Here is a 21058-nt window from a genome sequence, read left to right on the forward strand (position 1 = left end):
CTTTAAAACAAGTTAGATAGAGTGAAAACAAAAATAAAAATCAGAGAATAAGATCAATGAAAGTTTGAGAAAAATTGAATGAACAATAAAGTTTTGAGCTTTTGAATGTTGTGATCATTGATGTTATTGAGATCCTCCAATTGGCAATGTGACCTAAACCTGTGATGTCATTTGTATAACTCCCAAATACATGTAACTCTTGTACATGTTTACTTAATTCTTACTTTTATCAAAATTATCCCTAGATCTGGGGACTGTTTCATGAAATTTGTCAGCACTGACAAGTTGTCTTTCTCCGACAGTTACCATAGTAACAGTCAGAGGCCAGTGCCTTTCAGCCAATCAAAACCAAGGATTTAACTGAAATTGGGCTCCGTAACACAAAGGTTTGCGATGAATTGCAAAATACGAAAGAGCCGCACTGATTGGCTCCCGGTCAGTATTTCAAACAGAGTGCGCATGCAACGATGATCTTGATTGGTCATTGGTATTTAGCGATTGATTGCAAACCTTTGTGTTACGGAGCCCTGGTGTTCTTTTTATGGGAGGTACAGTAATGTCATAGAGGTTTCACAAAATATATCATGGACATAAAGTTTTTACTATCATTGGAATGAGCAAAGATATATGTTTTGGTGTACATGTATATTTTCAGTGTACAAGGGGAGGGTTGTACATGTGTGACATTGCAAAACTTGGTCGCATTGCCAATGGGAGGATTTCTAAAACATTAGTGATCTAAACATTGAAATCCTTATAGATATCTCTTCTTTTTTTTGGTCAAAATGTTCTCAAACTTCCATTCATCGTATTCCGCGATTTTTCTGATTTTACAAAAGCTGAGCAGAGGTTTAGTTTTCCTTTAAATTCCTTTTTGTCCGGTGACATTTACAAAGTGTATGCTAATGCAGTTGTTAATAATGAAAAGCTGAGAAAAGCGTTTCAGTTACATGCACGCACTGCATTATGCAGATGATTCTTTTAGCTGGAAAGGTTCCTGACAAAGTTAGTAAGAAATCTAAAATATTCATATTTTCATAAGTAGGTATTGCGTATTAATGTTTCTTATTAGTTCAAAGTCATGTATATTTCAACAACATATGAATATTTTCAATCACAGTCATCAACATATTAGGTACTGTAGGCAAGATTTTCATTTTCTATTAGTGATAGTACATATATTCTGTTTGTCTCATCATTGTTACATCATCTTAAACGTCTTCACAACTCATCGTAGAAATCATGTATGATGTCAACATCAGTGTCAAGTTATACTGCACGTCAATATTCAGAGCAATTTTCATCATCCAGGGCCTTTTATCATAAAACTTAGCAATTGATCATAAGGATGAGTTTTACAACTGATCATATACAATAGTCAATGCTATCAATCGTAGATATCAGCATCACGATCAAACACTAAGCTTTATGTTAAAAGGTCCCAATCGCCGTAATATCTCCTAATCATCCTCATCAACTTACACTACAAAATATCATACGCTACCATTAGTGTTCTTTGTAAGCATCTTTTTAATCAACCCATTGAATGCATATTGATGCTCTATTTTCAATTGGTCTAATGCCAATTTGTCCAATTACCAATTTGTCGACTATCATTTGGACTACCATCAGGTCATACACTATCCACGAATGCCATTTCGTCCATTCACCATTTCGCCTAATAACCAGTAGGTCCAAGAGTACCAAAGCGATGACGTCAGTTGCTATGGTGTCATGGCGGCCTGGTGAAAGAGAATAGCAAGAAAATTACACAAAAATTACTGTAATTATAACCATACGTATGACCTAAAATTGATAATCTCATTCTCCCTCTTTCATGATGGACAGATTGGCAGAAGACGGAGGAGGAGAGACAAAGGGAGGCTCTACTGTTAGAAGATCTTGTGATCCTTGTCAATAAACGCGATGAGCTTGTTATGGAACTCGATGCCCAGGAACGAGAGTAAGTAAATCTTCTGCTTCATCAATTCAACTTCATCAATAGATGTTACATAAAGGACAGAAATATTGTGTTCCCCTCCTTATTGTTTGTGAATTTATTTTCTGTTACAAATGTATCCAGAAAGACTGCTATAGATATATCCAGAAAGACTGCTTACATCATTCCTTGATGTTAAAAGCGTCACTACTCTGTTTTATAGTGTAAAAAAACCCCTAGAATTTAGCTCCAAAAATACCTATATATGTCTTCTGTTTTTATGACTGGGTAATTTTTTTGTTTACATCTTCGGCTTCCTTCAAGCAAGTACAAAATAAAGTTGTACATATTTCTTTCATGAATTTCATAAAGCAAGCTTTTTTTGTTTGTTTTGTACAGGATGTAATTAAGGCCAAAAATGAATGTTTACCAAATGAATCTTTTTATGCCTTATATCTTTGCATATTGAAAGTAGTGATTTTAATAGATTTGGGGTTCATGTGGTCACAGGTCAATGGTTGCAGGCAGCATTACATACAATAAGTTCTCACGATAACTAGAGAACAAGGCGAGGGATTTGACTCATTTATCTATATGGGGAGTGATGAAAATCAAGTAGATTTTGGGGTCACTGGGTCAAAGGTCACACTTGTTGTTATTTTGACGTTTTAGAAGTAATTTTTGTGTAATTTTCTTGCTCTTCTCTTCCAATACAGGGCTGAGGAGGAAGCAAATTACTTGGAGAATGCTTTACTTAGGAGACGGAATAAAGGATCAATAAAAGATGAGAAGTGCAGTATACAATGAGGAAAACAAACGGATCATGACATGTTCGTACATAGACTAATTGCTAATAGTTAAACAATTGCAGTCAGAGTTTATGAAGGTAAATGAGGACAAGTGACAATGAGAACAAATATCTACCTGTGATGAAATTTCCTAAGAATACTGATTTGTTCTTAAATTCACATTTTCTATGTGATTCCTGTGTGTTAAGACTCAAATATATAAGGACTGCATCTTTTGATGTAAAATTGATTTTGTGTGAAGGAGGCTTTGTCACGTACAATTAGCTTCAAATGTGATTATAAACAAAGGGATATGTAGGAACTAACGAAAGGAAAATTGCTTGTTCAGGAGAGTGAAAAAAGTTTTTTTTTTTTTCTTTTTCTTTTTTTGCCTGTGCATGATGGTTTTTATCTTTAAAGGTACTAAGAAGCCAGATTATTGCAAAACCAGAGTTATGAATGAATGAATGTATGAATGGATGAATGAATGAAAGAATGAATGAATGGATGAAAGAATGAATGAATGGATGAATGAATGAATGAATGAATGAATGAATGAATTAATTAATTAATTAATTAATGAGTGGGTGAGTGAGTGAGTGGAGAAGTGATTGAGTGAATGAATTATTACACCAAATAATAGACAACAGAAATTTATCAGAGTAAAGGAAAATCTTGATCAATTAACATTTCAGATTGAATATGTGACATGTCATGAAATAAGAGTATGTGTAATAACTTTAGAATCATTTATTAAATTGCTGATTGCCATTTTTTTGTTTGTTTATAAAAAAAACTTTAAAAGAATATTTTTATTTCATTTTCTTTGAAGAAAACTAAGCTTTATGTGTAGTATACTAATACATTGAACATGTATAGTTATTTAATTGCCTTGTACTTTTGAAATTAATTTCCTACTTTTGTGAAGTACTTTTTGTTTTGACAGTTTGATTGGCAAACCATTTAGTATTTTGTACATGATTTGAAATTGTACATTTTTTTTTAAATACAGCTAAGTTGTACAATTTATAACGGATATTATTTGTGCCTTTCAGAATTGGATTTGGTTAAAGGTATTTAAAGTTGATATTTTGTATACACATGTTATTTGGGAGTATTAGTGTACATGTTGATATAATGCAAAGGTGTAATATCTTATGTTTAGGTCAAGTATTACCATTGCCAGCTATTGACATATCATAAACAAGACATGATTGCGAGATCGAAATAGAATAACATACACTCCGCAGTATATGGAATAAAAACATTTCCATAGTTTAAGGAATATCATAGATAATTTCTTTTAATTTCTAAAACAATGATTTCCAACAATACATTACAAGTGATTTATGCTTGGAGAAGCAAAAAATTATTTTTGAAATGCCACTTTTCTAGTTTGTCTGATATATTGATAGATATACGCAAAAGTTAATAGGTTTATATCAATTTTCTACATTTTTCTCAAACATTTATGTACTTCTTTGAAGATAAAAAAAAAGTTATATATTTTAGGGCGTACATGTATATACATGTACCTGGTTACTAGAATTGTCTATTAGATTCAAACATTTAGTAAAGAAAATATTGTAATGAAATATTTTGTTTGGAAATATTTGTATATATGATTAATATTGAATTTGTTTTGCCTGGTATTTAAATAAGTGGACATTGTTGCATCTTTGATAGAGGTGTATATCGTATGAAATATTGTATATAAAATACTCTATATTTGTTGGTGAGAGGTACAGTTGATCTCTGATGGTTGATATTAATAGGTGTGTTTACGAGGATTAAAGAAAGAAAGACATAGAAATACAGAGAGAGAGAGAGAGAGTGTGTGTGTGTAAGGGAGAGAGAAGGAGTGTGACAGAGAGAGAGAAAGAGTGCAAGGGAGAGAGAGAGAGAGAAGGTGGGGGTTATAGTGAGTAGGAGGAAACTTTGTGTTTGTGGTTGTACATTCGTTTTATGTATATTGCTGAAAAAGTATTCACCTAAATGTGCAACAACAACCGAAAAAGCTATTTATTTTGTAGTTATTAGACCCTGCTATTAAATAGTCAACGTAGATAACAGTGGTAGATGCAAGCTAATGATTCAATTAATAGTAAAGTATTTGACTATTTCCATCATTATCTTTGTTATTATATTGAAATCCATGCCAAATTTATTAACCATCTACAACCTAAATCAATGTTATGAAAAGTATACCGATAGTCCTACAATTTATTCATAGGCATTTGGGTTTGGGGACTTACTGGTTGTTAACATATTATATGAAATGGTCTGTGATCATATTGTATGTTTATAAATGGATAACATATTACTTTAACTTGAAAATGAAATATAGATTTACTGGGATGTAGTAACTTGTTCATGTTATAGCATAATCTGCAAAAAGTGATCAATTGAACATGAATTAACTCTATTTTTTAAAGTTTGTACGCAGAGTGTTTATTTAATAACATCCAAACAAACTAATTTCTCTAATGATTAACATTGGGTGATATCAAGAGTGGTGTTGAACACTGATGGTGTTAAACACTGATGGATGGTGTTTTTAGGATGTGCACCGGCCTCAATGTCCCATGTGAGGAAAGACTGGTGTTTGGATTAAAACCACTTTATTTTGCACTGTTGGTGATTAAATTTTTACCATTTTAATCCAAAAGTCTGTTTTTAAGCTCAGCTCTTCAACCTGCATTTTGCCCAAACCAACCAAATACTAAACACTTAGCACCTATACTCAACACCATACACTTAATATTGAACTTGAAATCTATTATAATGGTCATTCATATATGTATAGTTCTTGCCATTTGTTCTTCCCCATATTTGTTACAAAATTAGATTAAATCTATTATTTTCTCCTATTACCTGAAAAATCTTATGTTTTTGTTTATGTAATTTACAATTTATCTGTTATATGATTGTGGATTTACCATGTCTATTCTTGACTTCACTCTTGTAAATCATTCTCATTCATTATGTGTGGAATATGTCACAGGGTTAATGTTTACATTAGGTTAGAATCTTTATTTTTTCAATTTCCGGGGTACCCATTCACCTCACCTGGGTTGAGTGCAGCACAGTGGGGATGAATTTTCTGTGTGAAAGAAAACATGCCATTGCTGGGATTCGAACCCTTGGCATTCAGTTTGAATGATGATGAGGGTCTGAACCACTAGACTGTGATGTGCCCGTGTGTTGTGGTTTCATCTTTCAATATCTTTATAGTCAAAATGACGAAGAACAACTCTCTCCAATGAATTGTAATACATTCTGATGGAAGTTAACCAGGGTTTGTTTTATCCCCTTTTTAATTTGCCCTGTCCAACCAATTCGTGCCTTTGTGTTATTTATTGATAAGGTGTGTGTATGTATCCTATTTCATTGTAATAGTAACAGGTGGATTAAGATTCATATGAAAGGTCAGAATCTTGTTCAATTCATTCAGTTTCCTTTTAACAAAAATAATCTTTGTTTGTCGCGCGAGTTTGATGACATTTGGCTACCGGATGTTTTGATGAAGATGATTATAATCGGGGCGTGTCAAATGTCAGTTTCCGAATTTAAACAGCAACATAAATCATGATTGAAAATGTGATTACAAAACGCAGATATAATGAGAAACAAAGGGTGTGTTCAATGTCCTCCATTCTGGATCTTAAAAGTAAATGTCTTTCAAATCATGATTCGAAAGAAAATTTAATCGTCCAAAAAGATGTGTTTGTAAACGCGATTAGCTCGGATTTTATGACCTACAGCATTGCGAATCGGCATTGAACACGATTGAGTTTGGAAACGTTTTTAAATTTGCTCTCATAATGGAAGCCTTCAACAAGCAGGTTACAGAATTGACCTTGTGATGGGTCATACTGTGCACTAAAATTGAGCTAACGAAAGTGGGAAATTTAAAGATGATCAACAAATTATCAGCTTTATATTTTCAACAGTGAACAGCTGATCGTGTTTGTGTTCTCTGTTTTATAATTGTTTTCAATCATGATTCCTGTTGATGTTTAAACTTGAAAATGAACAGTGAACACATCCTCAAGTTTGTTTATGACTTTATCAAGTGAATAAAAGAAAAGATATTTGCTGTTTGTCAGGTATGATAGAATTAATAAAGCAAGTAGAAAAACATTACTGAAAGTTAACTATTTAGCATATTTTGGGCACAGCCCCATAGTTAACACACTTTCAATATATGACCAAATTCTTTGAGCAGATGTGATGCATCCAGAATTATTTGATTTCATTTATACAGCAAACTAACTTCAGTTGATTGGTGACATGATATTTCCTCCGGCAGCAATTGCTCCGTGCTTTATATAGGATTAGGGTTGCAGATGCAATATGGTTTCATTTTAGATTTAAGGTTAGTTTGGGGGGTATAGTGTTGAATCCTAAATTGAAGTTGGTCAACTCATTAGTGTATGGAATTTACAGCGGAGCAATTTTCGCCAGAGCATATGTCATGGAACCATAAAAGTAGTTTATATTTTGGATGAGATAAAGACTCAATGCAAAAGTGATTATGTGCTCATTGGCAACGCTTGCACCATCTCATGGCAGCAATTTTTTGAATAAAAAAAAATCATTGATGTTTTTTAATTTGATAATTTAATAGACATTGGGGGAAAAAATCAATAAAACAAACAAGCAAAGTACAGTGCAACAAATACAAACTTATCGATTTTTGTATGGTTTTAATTCAATGAAAAGAGAAGTTATAATTGGTACATTTGAGAGTTCTACCTTGTCAAAATTTAATTTTCAAAATATCTAACAGATATACTGTGCCAAAATTTACTTCCCGGTAAAAACTATAGGCATCAATGTTTTCTGTAGTTCGATGAATGCTCATTATTATGATTATACCTTAATCACAAAGTCATCCTAAATTATTGTGAACTAAAGTTTCCCTTTTAGTCGGTCCATTCATGATAATTATCATGGGTAGCTCCATTTGTAGTAAGCATTATGAATGTCAAGGCTCCAACATGCTTCTTAGTGCTTGTGATTTAGATGGTTTTGTCATGTTCAATGTATGAAAATTATATGTAATGGATACAAAATTTAAACCATTTGTCTTTCTGTGCTTATAAGGGAATAGTGATGTGGTTCTAGAAATGTTCAGATCGTCCAAATATTACCTTTCATTATGCGTAGGATAATAATTTTATACTCCGTGGATGTAACTAATGCAAAAAAAAATTCTTTACTGAACATTATGTATGAACCCATTTTTATGTAATATATATGGGTGAAATGTAAACTACTTTGCAACATTCATTATCATTCGTACACAAATGACTATTTTGCCTTACACTTATGTTGACTTATTTCATTTCTTCAGGGAGAAAAATAAACCAATTGAACTTCTACCGATTGTCCAGTTCAACAGTAGAACATATTGTATATGGAATACTTTTTTGTGATGATTGGTCATCTACCAACTGTATTAGATAGTGGATTGTTCATGTTAATAAATTCATCTCTTGTTGTGATAGTAAGATAAAGCAACAAATTTGCAAGAAACTCTGAAAATGCTTTACGTTGTCACTCACACAGATCAAAATAGGTATTTATGTATACTCCTTGGGCCTGTTGTATAAAAGTTTTTACCTAAGAAAACTCTGGTAAAAACTGAAAACTAAGGTTAGGCTGATTTCTGCCATTGACTTTAACGCAGGGCAAAAACTCCGGTAAAAACAACCTGAGTTTTCTCAGGTAAAAAGTTTTATGCAACAGGCCGCTTATGTTGTATTATTATTGTATGCAGCACTTAGCATGCAGGCACAGTCATGTTGCAATAAGAAATAAAGGTGGTTGGAGAAATTGCTAACAAAAACTCTTTTTATTGCACTTTCCTATTTCTTGATGTGTTGAGACCTTTTCCTGTGATTTTTGTTTTCATGATTTGGTTTTTTGTTTTATGATAGTGTATTCACCTCTGCCATTTCCCCTTATACCATTTAAATGAACTGTCATTTGTCCGGTCATTTAAAAATCCCACTTTGTAGGCTTAATGATTTATGCATGAACAAAACTTAATACAGGTAAAAGCATTGTTTTCTTTGTCTGCAACGTTACAGGAAATAGATCAATTTTTAAAAGGTTCTTGATAAACCTTTTAGATTTTATACCCAAATGGTAGGGTACCAAGTAATAAAAGTTGTTTTCTGTTAGTAGTAGGCCTTTATCAGCAGTTTCTATGGAAACCCTGACAGCTTTAGGATATGAAACCTTTACGAATATCAAGAAGTGGTGTGCGAACGGGATGGTTAAGAAAGATGACTCAATTTAGACATTTTTGTCCCCCCCCCCCCCTCCCCTTTAGGAAGAGTTATGAAAGAAATGTCGACCCTTTACCCCCTTTTCAGAATAAAATGAAAATGCAATAAGAATGGCAGAACCCAAGATGACAACATTTTGGGGGTAAATTTTGGACAATGCGATTACTCCTGGACCGAGCACTGATTTTGTTAGATGAGGGGAGATAACAAGGTAGCATTGAAAAAGCCTGTGCGTTCGACCAATTATTATCCATTTATCTAATTGAACTTGTGATTAAATAGATTGATTTCTTGTTAACCTCTCCCAGGTCTCACGGAGGTTCTATTTTGTTTGATAGTGATTAACACGAGGGTTCGCGTCTATGTGCCTATCAGTTTCAATTAGATTGATGGCAAAGGTTCTAAGGCCACCACTTAACATCGGCATGTCTTTGAACTCCAGTCATACGGGGGGCAGGTTATACACCCTCTTTTTCCCCAATATCGTTCTGATACATCGCGGCCCTTCTGTCACTTCTTTACTTCTACAAGAAGGGAACTCAACTTCAAAGACGACCGACTTGGGCAAGAACACACGCCATACGTGTACTAATCACACTCCCACCAGATCCATCTCTTTAACGCCACCCCTTTATATCGCGTTTTCGAACTTGCCCCCCAACCACAATAACGTAAACCTGACACCCTTTGCAATGAGCCAAGAATCAGTTCTTTACCGTGTCATAATAGTCTAGAAGAAAAGGGAGGCCAAAGCTTTATTCAACTAACTATTATGGGAAGTATACATTCCCTTCAAGTTCGACATACGGAACGTGAATACACCAACACATTTAGGGCAACGATACCACACCTCGAGTAATCAGCGATCTTTTCTATGGTAGCTGAATAGCCCCCCTCCCTTTCGAACCTAGAAAGAAAAGATGCAAGCATGAGGCACACACCACCACCCATTTTCTTCTCATCCGCTATACCCGGCGACGTTCCATACACTTTCCCCTCCTTCCACGGGCACCCAGCCGCCGGGCTGAAATTCATTTACCATTCATAGAGGCACGCATGGATGCCGAGTGAAATATAGAAATCACCTCGGAAAAAAAAGACCACTCCCCAATCACACAATTGCGTTTCCATTGCAAAATCATTTTTTGGGGGAGTTTCATTCCACAATTGAATTCATAGCCATAATAATGGGCGGATGTACCACGCACAAAGACGTTTGCTAGCGATATGGTTGAATTAGTTAATGAATTTGTCTGAATTTGTTGAATGGGGGCTCTCATGTTGTATATGTCATGGATATATTTTGGATGCCCGCAGGATATTTTCTATGTTTGGTGTGCGCTCACTCACCCCTTACCCATTCTCACCATCTTCATCCCACCGGTACAGAAATGTTTCACTTAGATTGCTCAGAAAGTGGATGGTTAGACTAAGAGACCGGGTTTGATTTGATGTATTAGCCTGCATGTTAGATGAATATGTCACGATGTTACTAAACTCAGGCGAGAATCAAAGGAAAAGGATTGATTAACATACATGTCGTCTGTTATCCGTCGAGGTTTGTCATCTTAGAAAGAAAGCTGAAATAGCTCTGGGCAAATTAGGAATTCAATCAATGAAAGACCGAAAACCAAATCAAAACATAACAAAAACTTGAACATGTTCTGAAGTATGCATTTTTCCCACCCTCTATAGCAGAGAGATACGCTAAAACAAGTGTCATCGAATGTCTTGATTAAAAGGGGTTGTCCCGTAACTAATTGGAGAAAAGCTGATAAGAATTCGCGCGCGTGCTTCTTCATCAAATTTATCTAAATCGCATTATATGAGCGGGCTGCAGAATCATGTGCCTAATAAATTAGTATTTCCGACTCATTTGTCGCTCCCGTTTACCCCTCTATCCATGAGCCCGCTCACTGCGTCGAAACCTGGAAACTACTGGCGCCTTAACTTTCCCGCCAGTTGGTATCAATAGTCGTGTGTTTTCTGCAAGAGAGATGGGAGAAAACCAGCTAAATGACAAAATACCATTCGTATGTTACAAAGTAAATTTATTTCTACAACATAAATTCTCATGTATTTTCTTGATTCAAGATCTATTTTATTTGGATAGAGCGTTGTCTTTTGTTATTGCATTTTGCCATGGCGTAAGGGCTAAGGGGGGAGGGGGGGGGCTTCAATACTCGACAGTGTATTCGGCTGAAAGAAACCAAGCATGCATGCACTATTTAGTGGCAAGTGATTTTCCACGTTTATGAACAATATGAAAAGAACGGTACAACAGTTTAGATCAATGCGACAGACTTTTAACTTGGCAGTGACGAATTGTGATTAATAAAATAGGTTCAAGCAAATTTCGGAAGCGTTTTGACAGCACGCGTATATTGGACAGAACACACGCACCGTTCTCCGCCTGAGCGTTAGCCGTATTCGGGGACAGAAATCCGATGATTAAAATATTTTACGTCGACTTAGTACACTGACTGAAGTTGAGAGTACCCGAATGAAAGTAGGAAAAGCATGTTTACATGTTAATCTAGTTAGAATGCTGAGTATGCAAAATATACGCGTAGAGGATCGTGAAGATAGTGTATAAAAAAATGAATATTAGCATAACTTTATTTCCACGATTAAAAAATAAACAGGTATCACCGGTTAACTTACAAATACTTTATTTACACTGATTTTTATTTCATTGTTGGCTGTTTCGAAGGATGATAAAAATTATGTTTTTGCATTCTTTTCCTATTCTCGAATACACACACATCTACGTCATCTAGCAGTCGTGCGTGTATTTCATTTGATTGAGTTAAAAAAAATATAATTACACATTGGTTAATTTTCATAATAATTTTTTATCAACATTATGCACAGTGAAAGGAGTTTTTTTTTTTTTTATTTTTTTTTTTTATTTTTTTTGGGGGGGCTATGATATGTAGGCGTATGCAGGTTTGAGTGGCTTTTGCGTGTTTGGTGTGTGGTATATTATGTTGTCATACAGTGCCCCTCATTTTTTTCTTGAATAAACTAGTATAAATGTATAACACATAAAAAAGATCACCTCATCTGTCTGTGTTTTCTGCATCATCAGCCCCCCCCCCTCTTATTTTCGAAATCGCTCAGTGACCCCGTATCAGACTCTTTTTCATGTTTAATCATTATGAAGTTATTTTTCATCTTTATTTTGTGTGGCGCTCTGTTCTTTCCAGGAAATTAACTGGCCACGATGGAAGAATTTAACCAGTCAACATCATTACTCATTCAATTCTTCTTAATTTCTTTTACATTTTCCTAAAAAGCGCCTTGAGCATTCTACAGAGTGGATTTGGCGCGATATAAGTCTAATTAGTATTATTATTATTACTCCCATGCAAGATCTGTTGAAAAGAGGCTTCATAGCGTATAATCAAATCATTTTTTTACAAGATTCTGTATAGCACACCTGATAAAACTGTAACTTTCAACATGTTCAAGCCAACGAATAAAAAAATGTCACAAAGACTGTCTTGTACACACAGTAACTTGAAAACAAAGACATATAGAATTTAATATCAATAATGAGTATAAGTTTATCAATAAAGGATATTGATAGACTGCGTAGCGATTCTGGTAATGAAACAAACGAGAATTGAATTGACAGAATCAAACAATATTGTGGCGGTTGACGTCGTAGATAAAGAATATATATTCAAATTATTTGGATTCCATTTTTTTATGCAAACAATATACATTATTTTAAAGCGAGTTTTGCGTTTATAAGGACCCTTTTTTCCCGGGCCCAAAATGATTCTACAAAACTTCGCTTTAGAAAAATAACATAATTATCGAAGTATAATCATGATAATGGTATTTTTTATTCAGACTGATCTATATTCACTTAATGCATAGGAAATGCGCACACAATTTTTTTTCTCACCACACAGTTGAAATAACCATGGTATTTAAATCCAATTACCACTCGACATACTTACTATTTGCTAATTATTCCTTAATGACAAATCCAAAGAAGTCGTTAATCTGATATTACATATTAAGAATAATTCCTAGTTCAGCGTCGATCTGAGGTTTACTCTAGCACACGCTAGCAGCAAACTGGAATTTTTGTGAGAATTTGTCGACTTTGTTCTACACTTAAATACTACCTTACCCTTACGTTTCTGTCAAGCTTGGAGTTATTTTAGGCTATGTTTTTGATCGGATATACTGTGTCTAATGCGGTTTGGTATCTCCATATAGACTTTATACGGATAAGGTTTTTTTTCTGACTATAGTATGCATACATGCAGGCCGCCAGGTTGTTCCGCGCCATTTCTAATCCATCCAAGCCGGGGTATAAGCCGGGGGAAGGACCCAAATCCTCGTCGAGGAGAGAGAGAGTATAAGTATCTTGATCTTATTATACCCATCTCAACGGGAAAAGAGAAATAATATAAAACGAAGATAATACGACTTAAGACATCATCGATATCAAGTTCAGTATTTTAAGACACAAATTAATGACATTAAGTCAAGCTATAAAAAAAAGGGAGAACCTCACATCGTCTGCTCTCATCTGAAAATAATTAGTTATATTTTAGATTGTATCTGATTCTGTAGAAATATGCAGTATTTGCAACGAAGTAAACGAACAATTACAAGATAGCGCACAAAAGGATTGCTTTTCATGTTTATATGTTATATTCAGATGCTTAGTATAAAAGATAAGATTACTAACATTAGTTTTCTTGGAGGTAACAAATAGTGTCACCTGTTTCGATTCCATGGTTATCTTTGTCATATCACTATTTCTTTTTGGTAGACTTTTGATGTTTTACTTTGAATATAATCGCTGCCCTTAGACATAGCCAGAGCGGAAAACAAACAGTATTAAAATGAATTTTATTGTAATGCATGCAATCCTAATGTATGTCTCGTTCAATCGCAATACTAGAAAATTCTACAAAAATTGACTGAAAAAAATAATGTACAAAAATTTGTACAAAAAAGATAGTCGGTTTTTTATTGACGATACAAAGTTTCCGTGTGAATGTGTACTAGTATCTGTTTTAGGGGTAAATTCATTTTACAAAAATTGACTGAAAAAAATAATGTAGAAAACATTTGTACAAAAAAAGTATTTAATTGACGCTACACGAAAACAAATCATTGTTTCTATATGTGAGTGTGCGTCTGTTTAATAAACCTTATAAGGGTTATGAATCAACCACCAATTTTTAGTCTTTGGTTGGTTACCTTAAATACCTTCACAAAGCTCTTTGAATATTTATCTGCATGATATGTGATCAATGTGAACAATTAAAGTCGAATTTTGACCACCACAAACCTCGCGTTTTATTACTTAAGACTTTTTGTTAAAAAGTTTATATTACTTCCCGTTAATGGACACCCTCCTGTGAATTTGCAACTTTCGTTGAAAGATGTATGGCCTACTACATAATTACACGCAGATGTGCCGCCTCTGTTATACACGTGGCGTCATCTTGAAATGCCATTCTTCTCCTTAACTTTCAAAATGCTGTACACGGAGGCGAGCCTCAAATCTTTTCCTCATGAATGCCGTTCTTCTCGTTACATTTGAACTTGTAATATTCAATAAAACATCGTGGGTTGATTTGTCCGACTGTTAGAAGCTCCATAATCTAGCAATTAGCCATACTTTGAGGTACCTAGACCCTATGCATAACAGCGGGTGGTGCTAATCATTGCTGGGCGCCATTTCTATTTCCTAATGCACACTGAGTGCTTTTTTACCGACATTTCTTCTTCTCTTTACCAAAACTTTCCTCTCACGTTTCCCTTTTAAAAATGTCATTTATCTCTCATTCCTTCTTCCCACATAAATGCACATCCCCCACACACACTCACCCTACGAGTCTTTTTTTCTCTTCTTCTTTTCGTATTTTTTTCGTCGTTCTTAATATCTTGCATTACCATCAATATCATCAAGTTGAGTTGTTTTGCATGTTGACCTCATTCATCTATTGCCTTCTCTCTCCATCCTCCGTCCATCAATTCAAACTATTTCATCTCTTTACCTTCTCTATTAATCATCTTTTACATCGAACTTACCTTTTTCTTATCTTACGAAGATATCTTATCTTATTTCCTGATATTCTATAAATAAATCAATCAATGGCAATTTTCAAAAACTAATTTTGTCATATACCCATCTTTCTTTCCAGATTCTTACCTAATTCTAAAATCTTCGCAACCCCATACAACAATTCAATTTTTTAAATATTTTTCGTTTCTCTTCTCGCATCATATTCTGCTATCTTTCTCTCTACCTCACATACACACACGCACCCCATTTCCTCACGCATACATACGCACACATACCCACGCTTACACAACCCAGTCTCTCAAACGATATAATTCTCACACACTTACCATCGTGCACTGCCTCGTGTACTTTCACACATACACACATCAATTCTCTCGTACACTCTCACACATGCACGCACTCACGCTTATACGCGTGAACCACACACACACACTTACGCACACCCTCACGCACATTTACTCACACTCTATCACACACACATCTTCATCTACTCCCACACCTTCACCCACACGCACTCCTTACTCTTTCTCTCTCTTTCCTTCTCTGATCCACTTTCCCTCTTTTCTGAACCCCTTTCTTTCCCTCTTTATCTGTTACTTCCCAAATTTCCTTCCGCTTTTTTCCACATTTGCCTTTCCCACTATCACGCCTACAGAGAAACAGAGTCATATTTTCCATTTTGTCATTTTCCCCCCTTTTTTATGTCTTTCTTTCTTTTTTTTTTACTCCATCATACATTCACAATGGTTTAAAAGCCTGACGGGATCTGGTGGATTTGTGGCCATTAGTGGCGGTATTTTGTCAATCTGTTACAGAAAGCCACCCGTGGACGTAGTGAAAAGCTGGAATTGATGTACATTGTTCCGACACGGTACTCTAAAAAGTCACCTTCGGGTTATTGCAGTAATGCAAGGCAAGACGACTTCAGTATGAATATTTTAAATAGTAATTTACAAGGGAAGGAGAAAGAATCTAAAGATAAAACTATTGTGCCTTCGAATTACTGTGCAGACTGGTGGTCTATTACACCGCTGCTTCTTTCGACTCGAGCTTTAAAAAAAAATATGTGTAAACTGCTTTCTCGTCTTTCTGTCGCTTTCTTGAAACGGCTTTAAGTAGAAATCGCAATGGAGTGTGAGTAATAGGTTACCGCGATGAAATATATCATAAAAATATTCATATTTACGTAGATATTATCAGCCAGTAGTCGAATATAATTCTTGACAATTCTTATTCACAAAAAAATACGCAAGACAGCAACTTTGAATATGATTGAAAATTCAATAACTGGTCATGCTGATTCAGTTACTAATTTAATCATAATTGTCATCTATTAGGTCAGACAGGAATGACTTCATTAGCCAATTAGTCATTTATTTATGGAGATATAAATATTTCGCGATAGAGATACCTGCATACCGTTAATAATTATTCTGTCAGGCATGGTCACAGTGAATTAAAAGCCAACGCGCTGGGTAAGTGGACGAATTGGACAATCCTTGATTATTCTATCGTCTTTAAAGATAGTTAATGACTTTCATTTTGTCGGGTATTGTTGATTATACACTAGAATGAGAAACAGTAATACCTCTCATTCCGCCAAAAGTAATTTGTTCCTACTTTTTAAAAGTCAGTTCTCTCCTTTAAAGAAATGAATCTAAATGTCGGTTTCATCTTGCATTGATCTTAGACGCATCAAAAAAATTAATATAAAACAAGGTTATGTAATATAAATTTATGTAATGAGCACCCTTTACATTTATTTATGAAAAAAAAATTATTTAAGTTATATTTACATATTTTTAATGAATGTATTCTCTACCATACATACTTATTAGTTCTTTCTTCTGTTATGGGATTGCGATTATTCTAGAGCACTTTGCAAATTTATTTTACATAGCATATAGATTCGAATTTAGCACTATATAGCGCGGAACGCTTCCAGCAAACCAATAACCTGCCGTGTGAGGCCTGTAATTGATTGTGTCAAATTATTTGATTTACAAAACTGTCATATGCAAAAATATGTTACAGTATTCAGTAAAATTTTTTCTTCATTTTTCTTTGACATTCATCCATACACTCCCTCTCTTCTATTTTCCTTGATTTTCTTTGCTTATTTCATTGTATTGTTTTTACTTCTTTCATTATTTCTGTCATTCGTGTACAAAGAGTGCTAACATGTACCCCTTGGTCCGTTATATAACAACCTTGTATCTGGAATTCCATCGCCTTTCCATTGACCTTCTGATGACAATACAAATACAACAACGATTAAGAATATTCTACATGAGAGAAGGAGAGAGAGGGGGATAAATAGTAGTGGCATGTTGGGAAAAATGGCAGACTTAAATTGAAGTTTAATCTTTCCATATGAATTATTTCTATTGAGACTACCATTTCCATAAAAAAAACTAAAATCAATCTATGTAACGTCTTTTTTAATCATAAACCAGGCTGCTTTTCACTGCATACAGATTATGTTTTTTTTTCTGTCAAAAGAAATAACATTTACCTTACATTGCATTTAGAATTCAGCAATGTATAAAGCAAAATATTGTTATAATAACCTCAATTTTTCTAATTAAATTTCAATTTGATTTCAATTTCAATAACTTTAACCATTTCATCGCAACTGAGTCATGTTTTTTCTCAGTCAAATTCCATTTTCTTCAATCATTTATTGTTCTATCACAAAATGAGGGTCAAAGAAATTAGAAGCCAGCAAGAAGAAAAGAAACCACTTGCTAATGAGATCAGGGTGTTACTGATACCGAAGGCAATGCTTCTAGAGTGTCTCCGTTCTGAATGGAAGCGACTCGGCTAGGAGGTGAGAAGCTGGTTGTTTGTTTCGATATGAAAAAAAAAAAAGAGAATCAGGATATACATGTGAGAAATGTGAGGAAAATATGAGTTAATGGAAGATGGATTTTAAGAACAAGGAAGACAACGCCACAGTGTTGCATTATGGAGTAAATACAACTGAATCAATCAGGAACCGAGCGGTAAAGATTCGCGACCGGACTCTGGATACACCATTTTACGTTTACATTTATGCTATTGTATTTGTTATACATTCATGAAGTTCGAACAAAGCTAATGTAACAAGTGTGAGCCTGTCCGATATTACATGTTTGAACAGCTATCATATTTCAGAGACTTATTTCTGATATTTTCTTTACATGGAAAACAAGAAAAAAAAATCAATACCGTCTTCTTGCTTTTTTCCAATGCAAAATTTTAAGTGATCTTCCTATATTGGTTTTTCGCTCACAAACTTTGGCTATGAACACTTAGAAGTATATAAGCGCACCGTAACAACATCTTGCCGTATCAAACTTAGACCAGAATAAAACCAACACGAGCCATTCTTCATATCTCCTACAAGATATTGCGTGTGGATATGTAAACCTTATCTGGTTGCATGTGCGGTGCAGTGGTATTTATTTTTCTCTCTCCTTGCCGCGCCACTTATCTACAGGATTAATACAATCCTTTTAGCAAACCTTTCCACTATCTTGGAAAGGGACACACCTGGCTCTGCATTCCACATTCAACACTTCGTCTCTGTTATCTAATTAATGCACTGAACACTGAATGGTTGGATTTCCATCACATGACATGCGTATATTTTGTTATATTGCACGATCGTGAGATATAACTTCAATGTCCGAACGTATGAATAATCCCGCATACGACATACGAAATTAAATTTAATTACTTTTGTTTTTATAAATGATGTTTCATGCCCAAGATTTATAATGAGAGGAATATTAATTTACATATCTTTCTCTAGGTGAAAGAGAAAAAAACAATACATAACTTTCTCAAGATTATCATTTTATAAATTCCAGAAAACTTTATTGTATTGAAAAATTAATATTTCTTTACTTCAACATTTAAATTTTTGTTTTATTCAATTTGTAAATGTCACATTGTTCTACGAAAGCGAATTTTGAATAAAAAAAACATTCCTCGTGTGGTTAATTTCACATTGAACTTCGGCCTCGGTGTAACAAAACTCTATATACTTGAAATAATATAGTGATGTATGTGATTAATATAACAAAAAGAGACATACACCCACTTCTTTGAGAACTGACAATCTCCGACAGAATTTGAAATCTATAATATAAAATATGCAAAATAATTGAAAAGCGAAAAGAAGAGAGAAACTTATGAACGTCATACACCCACTTTTTTGAGAACTGACAATCTCCGACAGAGTTTGAAATCTATAATATAAAATATGCAAAATAATTGAAAAGCGAAAAGAAGAGAGAAACTTATGAACGTCATTGCATTTGCATCGACTTCTTTTATTTCATATTAAATCCTGAAAGTGATATACTAGTAATATTGAATCCAGGAATTATGTTGTACTTTTATGTTGTAAAGGTATTTTCGAAGGGCAGGGACGTTTTGATGCCTAAAGAAATTATATCTAAAAGATTCTAGTTTTTGGATGAATTTCTGATGCACGTAATTATTGTCAGAAAAATAAGAATTATTGTTCTTATCCATTCAATCCCTTAAAGAATGTTGCACTCAGACTGCCGGGAGATCATCTTCACCTAGAACGAGGGAAATACAGATAATACCTGTTGTTTTCCGGAGAGTATTATCCCCTAAAAGCACAAAGATTATACCTGAATTCTTTGTTTTGCCGATGATAATCTATGGATAATCATGCCCTGTTTCATTTTTATCTAGTTACCCGACCAAACTGTTTTCCAACAATATTTTGTAGAACTTTTAAACGAAATTATTTTTTCACGTCTTGTTAACCATTTTTTATGAATTTGACATTTTAGATTTTTTATTCGGGTTCCAAAACACAATTCTTTTAAGATTTGAAGTTGCAAACTTATTGTAGTATAACTTTGATTCCAGCTATTAACGGCGATTGCAATTTCCAAGAAATACATTTATGCCTACATTTCTGGACAGTTTCAATTATCATTGAACGATATCAAAGTATCATTTCATGCAATATTTTTTGTCATATAATTTCTAGAACTGCCATATTTGTATGGCATATTCTATTGTAAGATTATATTATGTTGTGTTATAACACGATATATATTTCTTATGTGGAATTACACAATGCGACATGCGCTTATTTTTATAAACACATAGGCCCGTATTCTGAAGTCAGGTTTAACTTAGACCACGGTCTAACTCTATGCTAAAATTATTGGGAGCCAAAATTTCCAAAATTCTGTTTATTTTTTATATTTCTTATGTTTACTATTTCGTTTTCTTTTGATTTCATAATAAATAAAAATACTTCAGTTATCATTCCCAGACAATTATGAACAATTTGAGTGTCAAATTTTTTAATAAAGTGGATTTGTACTGTTAGGGATTTGTGCCCCAATTGGCTGTTCATAGCTAAACCACAACTTAATACCAGGGCCATAGAGAGAGAACGTATAGCATCTTTATATTTCGAATTAAATTCGGCATGATCCATGTGAAACGTATTAAGAAATCAAACAAATTAATCTCAAACGTAATAAGGTAATTTTTGTCGTGATTGTTTTCGAAGGGGTTTTAAGGGAGTCATACGGTATAGGGTTAGGGTTAAATGGACAATGAACTAATTCCATAAAGCTTCCATAACCTTTAACGATAAATATTCATGACACCCTTTTCATTGATTTCAGATACTGCCTTTTGAAAACTGACTGTAATGATAGGCCTACATGTGAGAAAGATATATCCTGGAACCCATCTAACACTAAAAATGACAAACCGTCTCTGTCTATAGGGCTGTATATATTCCCTTAAGATGATTTAAGAGGGATGCTGCTATATCATTCATTGGTATCGAGATGACTGAGACCTTTTATTTCATGTTAACTCTTTTTGAGAGACGTTGGACAATCACGGCATACCGCAGGCTAATTTTTGTGAGAACTTGCACACAAAAAAGTACTCTCGTATCATGCATTATTTCCGCCTT

The 21058-nt window shown here is 34.2% G+C and overlaps 1 protein-coding gene across 1 annotated transcript in view; it reads left to right on the top strand.

The window, feature by feature from the left end:
• Positions 1-8581, top strand: part of LOC129264404 (EH domain-binding protein 1-like) — a 47350-nt gene extending 38769 nt beyond the window's left edge. Inside the window, exons 20-21 of the mRNA XM_064101510.1 lie at positions 1849-1963; positions 2656-8581. Of these exons, the coding sequence (XP_063957580.1) occupies positions 1849-1963; positions 2656-2746 (206 nt within the window). The 3' untranslated portion in view covers positions 2747-8581. The remainder of the gene's footprint in view (positions 1-1848; positions 1964-2655) is intronic.
• Positions 8582-21058: the final 12477 nt, after the last annotated feature.

The sequence above is a fragment of the Lytechinus pictus genome, chromosome 7 (assembly GCF_037042905.1).
Source record: "Lytechinus pictus isolate F3 Inbred chromosome 7, Lp3.0, whole genome shotgun sequence".
NCBI classification, from domain to species: Eukaryota; Metazoa; Echinodermata; class Echinoidea; order Temnopleuroida; family Toxopneustidae; genus Lytechinus; species Lytechinus pictus.